This window comes from Trifolium pratense, linkage group LG1 (assembly GCF_020283565.1).
Source record: "Trifolium pratense cultivar HEN17-A07 linkage group LG1, ARS_RC_1.1, whole genome shotgun sequence".
In the NCBI taxonomy this organism is placed as follows: domain Eukaryota; kingdom Viridiplantae; phylum Streptophyta; class Magnoliopsida; order Fabales; family Fabaceae; genus Trifolium; species Trifolium pratense.
In genome coordinates this window covers 12,683,225-12,696,449 of record NC_060059.1, presented here as the reverse complement: position 1 = coordinate 12,696,449, position 13,225 = coordinate 12,683,225, and the positions used below count along the sequence as shown (strand labels likewise).

The window sequence follows — 13,225 nt, the reverse complement described above, 5'->3', positions numbered from 1 at the left end:
AAGTCTACCACCCTCCAACCCATACCGAGCTACCAAAACTCTAAACCACAAACCCTCTCTGTCCACCAACATCCTCCAACACCACTTACCCAGTAACGCTAGGTTAAACTCACGCAACTGTCTAACCCCCAAACCTCCAAACTCCTTACGCAAACAAATGGCTTTCCAACTAACCCAAGAGATTTTCCTAGAATTCTCACACCCCCCCCAAAAAAAATTAATGAAAAGAGATTCAATAGAGGAAATGATACCTGAGGGAGCTTTGAAGAAAGAAAGCGCATAGACAGGTAAAGAGGTTAAGACAGACTTTAACAGAACCAGACGACCACCAAACGACAAGAAGCGACTTTTCCACCCGGACAATCGATTCTTTATGCGAGACAACACTGGTTCCCAGAACACCAAACGCCGCGGATCACCCCCAATCTGAAGACCCAAGTAAAGGAAAGGAATCTTTCCCACTTTACAGCACAGGACAGACGCAGCTTCGTCTAACCAGGAATCAGGAATATTAACACCAACCAACATGCTCTTATGAAAATTCACTTTCAAACCCGACATTGTCTCAAAAAGCACTAAAACAGCTCGAAGAGCCCGAACATTTGCCCAACTTTTAACTCCCATCAAGAGGGTATCGTCAGCAAACTGGAGATGCGACACCACTATCGACTCCTGACCACCAACACTATATCCCGTAAACAAATTCCGAGCTACCATCGCTTCCATAAGAACATTAAGACCCTCAGCCGCTAAAAGAAAAAGGAAAGGAGAAAGCGGATCACCCTGCCGAAGACCTCGCCGAAGAGGGAATTCATCTGTCGGACTACCATTAACTAACACAGAAGCTGTAGCCGTGCAAACACACTCACGAATCCACTTTCTCCACAAAGTTGGAAACGACATTCTCCCCATGACGTCATCTAGATACCCCCAATCCACCGAGTCATAAGCTTTCTCGAAATCAACCTTGAACAACATCAGATCCTTTGAAGACTTACGCGCCTCATCCACTATCTCGTTAGCAATTAGAATACCATCAAGGATTTGTCTGTTCTTCACAAACGCAGTCTGGGACTCGGAGATTACACTGCCAATTACCTGCCGCAACCTATTAGCTAAGACCTTCGCCAGAATTTTATAAAGGCTTCCCACAAGTGAAATAGGCCGAAAGTCATTTAACCTTTGAGGGCTATCTGTTTTGGGAATCAAAGCGATGAAAGTGGCATTGATACCTTTAGTCAACCTGCCATTCCGATGAAAGTCAGAAAGATAACGCATAACGTCGCCTCGCAACTCGGCCCAAAAATCTTTGATGAAACCGAAATTTATTCCGTCAGGACCCGGGCTTTTATAACTATCACAGTCCCACACAGCTTGTTTCACCTCATCCTCCGTAAAGGGTTTAATTAAACCTCCAATCTCCACCTGGTTCAATCGCTTAAATTGAAGGTTGTCAACCCCCGGCCTCTCCACATTAGGAGCCTTAAAGTGAGACTCAAAATGCGAAAACACCGCCTGCCTAATAGGAGTCACCCCCTCCAACGTAACATCACCAACCTGAATAATAGACAAAGCATTCCTGCGACGACGACTTGCCAGAATCGCATGAAAGTACTTGGAATTGGCGTCCCCTTCCTTGAGCCACAACGACCGAGATTGTTGCCAACTAATGCTGGCATGCAGCTTGGACAGCGAATGAATATCATACGAAATCCCATGAAGCTCGGCTAACTCCGCCTCAGAGAGAGCATCTTCCTCCCCCTTCTCATCGAGGGTGGACAGCCTAACCTTCAAAGTATCAATGCGGCTAGGAAGATTTTGAGCATGAGCCGTGTGCCAATCTCTCAAAGCCACCTTAATCAACTTGAATTTTTCCTTAAGCACGTAACCACCCCAGCCTTCAACTTCGAACGAATTCAACTTTTCTCTGACAAACGCTCTATAACCAGGTATATCCTTCCAACACTTTAGCATCCTCGACGGTCGAGGTCCCCAATCTTCCTCGTTCGCAGACAAGACCAGCGGGCAATGGTCAGACAACCCACGCAACTTGGCTACTTGTTTGCAGTTAGGCCAAGACAAGCACCACTCCTCAGATAAAAGAAACCTGTCAAGACGGCTCATCGAAACACCGTCCCCCTTGAACCAAGTAAACTTACGTCCAATTAAGGGAAGATCAATCAAAGAGTTATCTTCAATAAATCTATTAAAAGGGATATGATCCGAGGATCGATGTCCATCCCTAACTGACCTTCGTTCATCAATGTGTTTGACCGCGTTAAAATCCCCACACACACACACCTTCTGCCCTACCAACGAAGCGAGCCGCATCGAGAAATAATCCCACAAACCTTGCTTAGCCCCATCATCACACGGCGCATAGACATTCGCCACATGAAACTCTTCCCCAGTCCTAGAAAACCGACCATGACACCACAAAACGTGTTCTCGACTTTCAGTTGACCAAACCTCCACCTCATCAGAATCCCACAAGGTTAGAAGCCCTCCAGACGCCCCAATCGACGGGCGATAAGAGAACCCGTGAGGAGAGCTTCCCCAAAGAGTTTTACAAAGAAAAACATCGAGAGTAAGTTTATGGTGACTAAACTTATTTGTGTGATAACTCTTAATTCAATAAGATGACCCAACTAAGTGTTTAAAGTTTTCCCAAAAGTATGCGTAAAGGCGTACCACAAATCTCACTGCACTGCAATGAGGTGAGACGAGGCGAAAATAATTTTACAACCCCCGTCTTAAGACCTGAAAGATAAAAATATAGTTTTAACACAAACGACTAGAATTTGGGGACAAGGTCAAGTGGGTACTAATGTCTTCATTATCCATCCCGTTTCGTCTTTTGAAATTGGAAAAAGCACAAATTCGAGTTCAGTTAATTTAGGTTTTCCCGTTAAAGTCGGGGAGGATACCCACGAATGCGGATTTTGTTGTCATACCTATTGTGAAGTCTCAGCAATAGTATCATGACAACATATATACCTAATTAACCGAAAATATAATGTAGAACTTCGTTTATGCGATTGTTTTTAGTTCAATGTAATCATTCAACTCATTACAAAATTTCCAAATTTTTTAACTAAGTACTTAAAAGTTTGACCACAAAATATTTTCTTTATAAACAGATTATCAATATTATTGCCAAAAAAATATTATTATGAATAATATTAATATATTATAAATATTTTTGACCAAAAGTGTCATAAATATTTTCTTTAAAATAAGAAGTTGACTTAAGTAGTTAAGTAAATCTTCAAGTGTTTGAGAATATACCCAAATTATATTCATATTATATTATTAATGAAAAATTATTAATAAAATGACAAAAACTTGTTTTTCCCTAAAATAAAAATGACAGCAAAACTCATAGATTATTTTGATTGATGTATACAGTGTCTTACTAGTTTCTACTACCACTATTTTTCTATTCACTCAACTCAATTAAGAAATCCAATGCAATTTTACTTTAAAATAGTAAAAAAAATAATTATTTATTATTTATATATATATTTATTGCATATTGGTGTGCACTCTGCAACATGTGAAATCAGCTCTTACACTATCACACTCTCTCTTTCTTTTTTCTTTCATTTCATTCACTTCACAACCAAAAAAAAAAGTAAAAATAAAAATAGTATCAATGGAGCTTCAAAATTGTACCAAAAAACCAAATCCAGAAGAACCTTCAAACTTCAACAATGGCGAAACCTTCATAGAAGACATAGACAGTAACTGTTCAACTCCATACGTCAGTGCTCCTTCAAGTCCAGGTCGCGGCGGCGGACCTATCACCTCCGGTTACTTCTACAGTGCTCCGGCGAGTCCATTACATTTTTCTATAACCGCTTCTTCTTCTTCTTACCATCATCAAACAAATACTAACTCTAACGTTGTTCCGTTAAGTTATGAGTTTGAATTTTCGGCTCGGTTCGGATCCACCGGTTCAGCTTCTTCCGGTTCAATGACTTCTGCTGATGAGTTGTTTCTGAATGGTCAGATCCGACCCATGAAACTTTCTTCTCATCTTGAACGGCCTCAGGTTCTTGCTCCATTGTTGGATCTTGAAGAAGAAGAAGAAGAAGATGATGTTGATTGTGTTGTTGTTCGTGGTAGAGATCTGAGATTGAGAGACAAATCTGTTAGAAGAAGAACCAGATCTATGTCTCCTTTAAGGAACAATACTCATTTGGAATGGACAGAGAACGAGGAAGAAGAAGAAGAAGAAGTCAACAACAGCAACAAAAACAAAAACAAAAACGTTGCTATAGGTTCTGAGATTGAGAATGAAGAAAACAACAATGGTTCTGAAATGGAGAATAATAATGTTAAAGTTGATGAAATGGGTTTAGAGAGAATAGAGATAATAACAACACCTTCAGATTCAGCTTCATCTTCAAGATCTTCTTCAGCTGGAAGAAGTTCTAAGAGATGGGTTTTCTTGAAAGATTTTCTAAGAAGCAAAAGTGAAGGAAGAAGTAACAATAAATTCTGGTCAACTATTTCATTTTCTCCTATAAAAGATAAGAAATCTAACTCAAATAATCAAAATCTTCAACCCCAGATGATAAAGGAGAAATCTTGTAACAGTCAAAGAAATGGGTCATCTTCATCTTCATCTTCTTCACATGGTTGGAGTAAGAAAATCACAGGTAAACCTATGAATGGTGTTGGGAAGAGACGTGTTCCAGCTTCACCACATGAGTTACACTATAAAGCAAACAGAGCTCAAGCTGAAGAGTTGAGGAAAAAGACTTTTTTACCCTATAGACAAGGTTTGCTTGGTTGTTTGGGATTTAGTTCTAAGGGTTATGGTGCTATGAATGGTTTTGCTAGAGCCTTAAACCCTGTTTCATCAAGGTAAATTAATCCCATCTTTCTTTGGGGTTGGTTTTATCATGTTCTTTAAATTGTACAGATCATTATTATTATCATCATCATTATTATTATTAATATTTCTTAGATCATTTTGGAATTAATCGTTTAGATATTAGTATTAAAGCTTTTAAGGTCACTCACCCTATGTGTCTTCTACTTTTAGAGGGATGGTGAAGATTACAATATGAGGTTTCTTTCTTCTTCCACCACATCATCCTTGTAGATGATGATGATGATTAAACTATGTACAATATACTAGTGTACTACTTCACAGCATTTTATTATTTACACTATTGCTGTGTGTAGTAACTAGATTTATATATTATTTTATTTTATTATTCACACTTGCCTTAAAGTTAAATGCATGAGTTATTTTTTTACTTAATATGGTTAATTAAGCCTTATGAAATGTCATAATCACTGTGATGATGTTGTGTTTACACTATCAATTTATATAGAAAATCCCAAATGAGTGTTAAAAAGGTGGGACTGTTTACAGAATCCGCGTGGTGTGGGGAGCCTAGTAGTTGGCTAAGGCCCCATAACAACAGTTGGGAGGAACATGGAAACACCAATCCACACACCACAATTCATACAAAGATGCTTCTGTTTTTGTTTGCATCTTTCAACTCCTCAACTATTTGTATTTTTGTTATTTATATCCAAATTGCATGAGCTAAATAAAATATGTTGATGATCATAGTATAAGTCTGGGATCTGGATTCTCTAGTCATACAGTCAATAAGTTTCAAGTCGACTGATCTTGATCGGACGATCCATATGTCATCTCAAAAAATTAAAAACTGTTTTAAGATCTAAACCATCTGATTAAGAGACGGTTCAGAATCGCTGACTGCATGTCGTCCTACCGACTCAAATTCCTTATTTGCTCTTTAATTTTGGGGTCCAAACTCCAAATGGTGTTATAGTTGCAAGGTTATAATTATGCCATGATGATAGACATATTTAGATTTAGCATAAAGATGTTTGTAAATCTATATGGAGACAAAGATGTGGACATAAAGTAGATTTAGATTATTTGATATTGACTTGTTTATAACTTAGCTTATTATGATTATTATAACTAAGAATGAAAGCCATATAAATCCTAATGAGATATGTCCCATTTTCTTTTTGGTTGCTTGTGTGATAGTTTTTTTCCTTTTTATAATCAGTCTTTTCAACCATCCCATTGCACGTTGCATCCTCAGAGTTTTTTCTACTATGTACCCCACTACTTTATGTTGAAGGATTTATGTTGATTTTTTTCAAAATGGAACCAATAACTATGAAACACGAGTCTGCATCAAAGGCCCCAACTTGTTTAATACACTTGCCAGCTTATTTTGTTAAGAAACTAATTTGGATTGGCTTTGTAATTTTCTAAAGTTAGATAAGCAATTCTTAACTAATGTTTGGTGGTGACAAACTAATTTTTTTATTCACTTTCTGTTTATGTAGTGGTAGTACAATTCCTTAGTACTAAATAGGACAATTCCATCATGTTTATGTAAAAAATTAGGACAATTCTATGATGAAATTTTCATAAAGTTCAATCATTTGCCAACTATATAACTGTGGTGGGATTCCTTTACTTTTCGTGTGTTGCTCAAACTACGTTGTGAAAGTTACAACAATCATGTAATGGTTTTTGTTTGGGGTAAGATTCTGCAGTACTTTACTTTTTGGGCTCTAGGCAGAAAACTCACATGTATTATTAAGTGTTGATAAATATTTCCTGAAAAAATTATTTTTTAGTTTATAGAATATTTTTTAGGTTTATAAAATATTCTATGAACTTAAAAATAATAATTTTTTCTTACAATAAGGACGGAATGGAGTAATGAATTACTAGTTAGAATCTGTGTATAATAAATAAATATAAGTTTGAATTAAATTAAATAATTTATGATTTTTTATTTTAAAAGTGGGTTCGATATAAATTTAGTGTGAATTTATTCAACTTTATTCCAAACTTGGTTATTTTTTATTTTATTTTTTGAAAGCCAATTACTTTTGATTTTGAATAACTAAATATTTACTTATTTTGTCAAAATCAAATTTAATTTTTAATAAAAAAAAATCTCACTTTCTTTGAATAACTAAATATTTAATTATTTTTAATATAAAAAAATCTCATTTGCTTTGATTAGAAGAAAGTTAGCAAGTTGTGCTTGGCATTTCTTATTTTACATGTCCCTGTCCTGATATCTAAATAGAGAAATTAATTCTGTGGCGTACAGTGTGTTTTTTGTGCAACAAATAGCCTTCGTGGGCCTTTACATTTAATCTTATCAAGAAACGACCAACTAGTGTGAGCTTCCTTACAAAAAGTGGTTAAGAGTTCAAATCTTAGCTCATTTATAGGAACAAAAAATATCTAATGAAACTAAACGTGTGCTTGCTTTCATGATTGTATTTTCATTTTATTTATATTTAAAATAAAAATATCAGGAGTTGAAGAGGAAAAAATTATGTGTTAAGGGTTTATCATATTTATGCACCATGCACCACATCTGTCGTGTATTTTAGCAATTTTCTTGAAATTACATACGAACAATGCAATACATAACTCACTTGTGCAGGATATAGATCCTCTCTCTCTCTCTCTCTCTCTCTCTCTCATTTCTTTATCCTGCCTTTCAATCATCCATATCCATTCATTATTTCTCTTTGAGAATCAACAATTGTTGGATTAGGAAAAAGAGAAAAGGTTAGACGCAAACAGCAGGAGAGGATCCAAATTTCATTTGTGCATGTTAGCAATGATCTTTATTGGTACTCCCTCCATAAGGTGCAATGATTCACTTGATTTGCTTCGATACCTAGGGTTCTTTTGGGAGTTTAAGATGAAAGTGGGGAAGAGGACTTTGAGAGAAAAATAAATAAATTTTTTTGAAAGGAATTTGAGAGTGAAGGATTTTAAGGAGTTTGTTTTTCTTCATAATAGTATAATATTCTTTTTGTTCTCTCTATTTTCACATTTTAAAAAGTGGTGAATTTTTGTCTCAAATGTAATATTTTATATTGTGGTTCAATTTTAGAGACAATAAATCACCTTTTAAGACGCTAAAAATCATCATTTATATTCATGCATCAAATCCAATAGTGTTGGTCGTCAGTGTGTGTTAAAGTGTCTCACATTTAATGCGAGATATCCTGAATACTCCTATGTTTATAAGTGAGGGCAATTATCACATACCCTTTAAAATGGTAGAGCCTTTGCAAAATCTGTTGCGCCGTTTGCTATCAGGTTTCTACTATCGACTCATCTACTATTTATATCTGTTAAGATCAAAGATACAAAGTAGATAAATAACAATGGAGGCTACTAGGGTTTCAAAGAGTTACATTACAATAATTTTGAATACAATGAGTTGTCTTATGAATATATAGAAAACATAAATAGACTAAATTACTATTATGCCCAAAGCCCAATTACAATCAAAAGCCCATTATATTATTAAATCACTAACATATTATCTAACATCTCCCCGCAAACTCGCAATGCATTGACATGAAGCATTGAGAGTTTGTGAAACAAGACATCAAACCAAAATAACTAACAGAGAGCAGCAACCAAAGTGAGTTGACATTATTGAAAATGCAGCAAGAACCATCACCAATAGAAAACGTCCAAACAAAACCAAGTCAAACCAAACTTATCCGGTCCAAACTAAACCAAAACAAATTGTACCAATCCAAATCAATCAAGCAAAACCAAATCAATCCAAACCAACATAGACAAGAACCAAACCACCAAACAGAAGAATCAATCAATAGAAAGAGAAGCAACCAAAATCGAAGAACAACGTAGGGGAACAATTCGACAGAAGAGAAAAGAGAGGTAATCAAACAAAAGAAATCAACAGGAGAGGCAATCAGACATAAGAAAATCAGCAGAGAGAAGCAATCAGTCAGAATTCAGACAAAAGCATCATCATTGAGAAGCAATTGAAGAAATCATTAGAAAGAAACGATCAGACATAAGAAATCATCAGAGAGAAGCAGTCAAACAAACAGAAGAATTGACAGAGAGAAGTGCAATGCAATCAATCAGAAGAAACAATAGAGAGAGAATCAAACCAATTCAAATCAAACAAAGAAACCAACAAAAGAGAGAAGAACAATCAAAGAAACAATAGAGAGATGTGCAATCAAACAGAAGAAATTAAAAGGGGAGAGACAATCAACAATCAAACCAAAGAGACCATAAGAAACCAAAATTGTGAGCACTCGACTCACCAAACAACCAAAAGAAACACCATAACATGGTGTTTCACAAACAAAACCATACATAACCAAATCAATTTAAACAAAACTGATCCAAAAAAAAAACCAAACCATTATTGAACAATCAACTACGCCGGAACCAAACGATGTACTTCCAGCCAAACGAACCAAATTGACCGATGTAATTAGAACCAAACATAATCAAATCAAACAAATTAAACCCATTAATTGCAAAAGCACTCACGCTACAGTAGCAATTAATCCTTCACAAACCAATTACAAATCCGTAAACCGAACAATCACAAAACGACAACCGACAAAGAAACAAAGAAGCCACACAAACCAAGAGATGTCAAAGAACAAAACGCAACGCATCCTGAAGTTCAAAAACTTTGTTTCACAATCAACCCAAGACTCAAGTTTTTTTCTTCAATAAACTAACCAACAAGGAAGCTATCCACAAAATCAAATCAAACTAATTTAGACAACTAACAGTAACTCAAAATTCCACAAACTCGATTCACGATTTCGTTCCCAAATTTTGAGAACTCGACAGCGGAAGCCAGCAGGTGGTTCAAGGCGGATCGAAACAAGCTCTGATACCATGTTAAGATCAAAGATACAAAGTAGATAAATAACAATGGAGGCTACTACGGTTTCAAAGAGTTACATTTGATGGACCTATTCTTCAGCAAAATTAGTTTTTAATTAATAGTTGTTTTTCTCTCTGTTTAGTTAATAAAAGACCTATTCTTCAGGTCCTTATTTTGTGGTTAGTTAGACTGCTAGTGGGCAACGTGACTTTTATTTTGTAAAGGCTATTTAAGCCATGCTTTTTCTTTGCATAATTCTAGACAAGTGATTTCATCTATCAGCAAATATATTGAGTTTATATTTTAGTGTGTGAACACAAGTTTTAACAAATTGGTATCAGAGCTTCATCACTGAGACCTGATCCAGAGAGTGAGGAAAATGTCTAATGAAGGACAAAACTTGTTGAGTATTCCTAAGTTTGATGGGGATTACGATAATTGGAGTATGCTGATGGAGAATTTATTTCGTTCCAAGGAGTGGTGGCATCTTATTGATCCCAGATACGTCGACTTGAAGGCAGGGGTAGTGGAGAATGATGCAGAGAAGAAGGAAAGAGCAGATTTGAAACTAAAAGATCTGAAAGTCAAAAATTATCTATTCGCAGCCATAGATAAGACCATTCTGAAGACAATCCTGCAGAAAGACACATCTGCACAACTTTGGGAATCAATGAGAAGGAAATATCAAGGAAGTAAGAGAGTACAAAGAGCCCAATTGCAAGCTCTCAGAAGAGAATTTGAAATCCTGGAAATGAAAGAAGGAGAAACCATTGTCGAATATTTCTCCAGAGTCATGACGGTGGCAAACAACATGCGCAACAATGGAGAGGCGATGCAAGACATTCAAATTGTGGAGAAAATTCCGCGGACTCTCACCGAGAGGTTTAATTACATAGTTGTCTCGATAGAGGAATCAAAAGACATAAACTGCCTCTCAGTCGATGAACTTCAAAGCTCACTCATCGTCCATGAACAAAAGTTCCGAAGAAGGATCAATGAAGAAGAGCAGGTGCTTAAAGTGACTCAAGAGGAGAGAAGCGGAAGAGGAAGAGGCAGAAGCACGTTTGGAGGATATCGAGGACGGGGTCGAGGGAGATCATCACCAGCTTACAAAGCAGCAATAGAGTGCTTCAAGTGTCACAAAAAGGGACACTTCCAGTACGAATGTCCAGATTGGGAAAGAGAGGCCAACTTTGCTGAATTAGAGCATGAAGATGAGTTGTTACTCATGGCGTATGTTGAAGAAAAGAAAGAAACAAGAGAAGAAATATGGTTCTTGGACTCTGGATGCAGCAATCACATGAGTGGAAATAAAGAGTGGTTTACAGACCTGAATGAGGACTTCAAGCAAATAGTGAAATTGGGAAATGATAGTCGTATTGCAGTGACAGGAATAGGAAGTGTGCGATTATGGGTAAATGGCATTGTTCAGGTAATTACCAATGTTTATTATATTCCTGAACTAAAGAATAATTTGTTAAGTATTGGACAATTACAAGAAAAGGGGCTCACTGTATTAATTCAGAATGGCACCTGCAAGGTGTTACATCCTAGTAGAGGACTAATCATGCATTCAGATATGAGTGGAAATAGAATGTTCTATTTCTTGGCGAAGATGGTGTCAACTCTACTTAAATGTATGCAAGTTGAAGCCGATGATCAATCACGACTATGGCATTCACGGTTTGGACATCTCAACTACAAGGGACTCAGAACTCTTGCATATCGAGGAATGGTTGAAGGGCTGCCTACTGTGAAAACTCCACAAAGTTGTGCACACATTGTCTCGTAGGGAAGCAGCATCGAGATCCCATTCCTAAAAGAAATCTCTGGAGAGCAACACACAAATTGCAGCTTGTTCACTCATACATTTGTGGTCCTATTAGCCCAATTTCCAACAGCAATAAGAGGTATATCCTAAGTTTTATTGATGACTTTACACGTAAAACTTGGATATATTTTTTGAATCAGAAATCAGAAGCATTGGAGGCCTTCAAAGGATTCAAAACATGGACTGAAAAGGAGGCTGGAACAAGCATCAAATGCTTGAGAACGGATAGAGGAGGCGAGTATAACTCGAAGGAGTTTACAGAATTTTGTAGCACTCATGGGATCAATCGACAACTAACAGCAACATACACTCCCCAACAAAATGGTATTGCTGAGCGGAAGAACCGGACGATCATGAATATGGTGCGCTCCATGTTGTCAGAGAAACAAATGCCGAAGGAATTCTGGGCTGAAGCTGCAAATTGGTCGATTCACATTCTTAATAGATGTCCAACAACAGCTCTTGAAAACATGACCCCACAAGAAGCATGGACTGGCTGCAAACCAAGAGTGGATCACTTCCGAATATTCGGTTGTCTTGCTCATGTACATGTTCCAGATCAGAAAAGAATAAAGCTAGATGACAAAAGCAAAACACACATTTTTCTTGGTGTGAGCAAGGAGTCCAAAGCATACAAACTCTTTGATCCTATTACCAAGAAAATAACAATCAGCAGAGATGTAAAATTTGAAGAAAATGCATGCTGGAAATGGAAACAAAGCAAAGGAGAAGTACAATCAGATGTGCTGGACTTGGAAGACAAAAATTCAGATGCCAACAAAGAGTTAGAGTTAGAAGAAGACTCTGATTCTAACAATACAAGTAACACAATCTCGCAAACAGGAGGAAATTCTTCCACAACTTCATCAGGTGGAAGCGAGCCAAACTCGCCTACAGGCAGATTTCAAAGAGCTCCTGGATGGATGTCAGATTACACACCCGGAGAAGGACTTTCAAAGGAGGAAGATGAAGCAATGATGATGATAACAGAAGAAGATCCAGTCACATACAATGAAGCTGCGAAAGAAAAAAAATGGAGAGATGCGATCGCTAAAGAGATTGACTCGATAGAGAAAAATGGCACGTGGAGACTTACAACCTTACCAAGTGGAGTCAAAGCTATTGGAGTTAAATGGATTTTTAAAACCAAGCTTAATGAGCATGGTAATGTAGAGAAGTACAAAGCTAGGTTGGTGGCCAAAGGATATGCGCAACAATATGGGATTGACTACACAGAGGTGTTTGCTCCGGTGGCATGTCTTGATACAATAAGACTTATCCTGGCAACTGCAGCTCAAAACAAGTGGGAAGTATACCAGTTAGATGTCAAGAGTGCATTTCTTCAAGGAGAACTCAAGGAAGAGGTGTATGTACAACAACCTACCGGCTTTGAGAAGAAGGGAGAAGAAGATAAAGTATATAAGCTAAATAAAGCTTTATACGGTCTGAAACAGGCTCCGCGAGCATGGTACAGTCGCATAGAATCCTACTTCATTCGAGAGGGCTTCGAAAGGTGTGCTTCTGAACATACACTCTTTACAAAAGAAAAGGAGGGAGGTAAAATACTAATTGTCAGTCTTTATGTTGATGATTTGATTTATACTGGGAATAATGAAAGTATTTGTGAGGAATTTAAGATGTCAATGATGCATGAATTTGACATGTCAGATTTGGGAAA

At 37.0% G+C, this 13,225-nt stretch overlaps 2 protein-coding genes across 2 annotated transcripts; one reads left to right on the top strand and one right to left on the bottom strand.

The window, feature by feature from the left end:
• Positions 1-1,529: 1,529 nt before the first annotated feature.
• LOC123888505 lies at positions 1,530-2,983 on the bottom strand. The gene is made up of 3 exons (XM_045937591.1): positions 2,955-2,983; positions 1,616-2,602; positions 1,530-1,557 (listed from the first exon to the last, which is right to left on the bottom strand). Exons 1-3 carry the CDS (start codon positions 2,981-2,983, stop codon positions 1,530-1,532), a joined length of 1,044 nt encoding a protein of 347 aa, XP_045793547.1.
• Positions 2,984-3,540: 557 nt separating this feature from the next.
• LOC123891241 (rho GTPase-activating protein gacZ) lies at positions 3,541-5,232 on the top strand. The gene has a single exon (XM_045941110.1). The coding sequence runs from the start codon at positions 3,656-3,658 to the stop codon at positions 4,874-4,876; it is 1,221 nt and encodes a 406-aa protein (XP_045797066.1). The 5' UTR covers positions 3,541-3,655; the 3' UTR covers positions 4,877-5,232.
• The last annotated feature ends 7,993 nt before the right edge of the window (positions 5,233-13,225 follow it).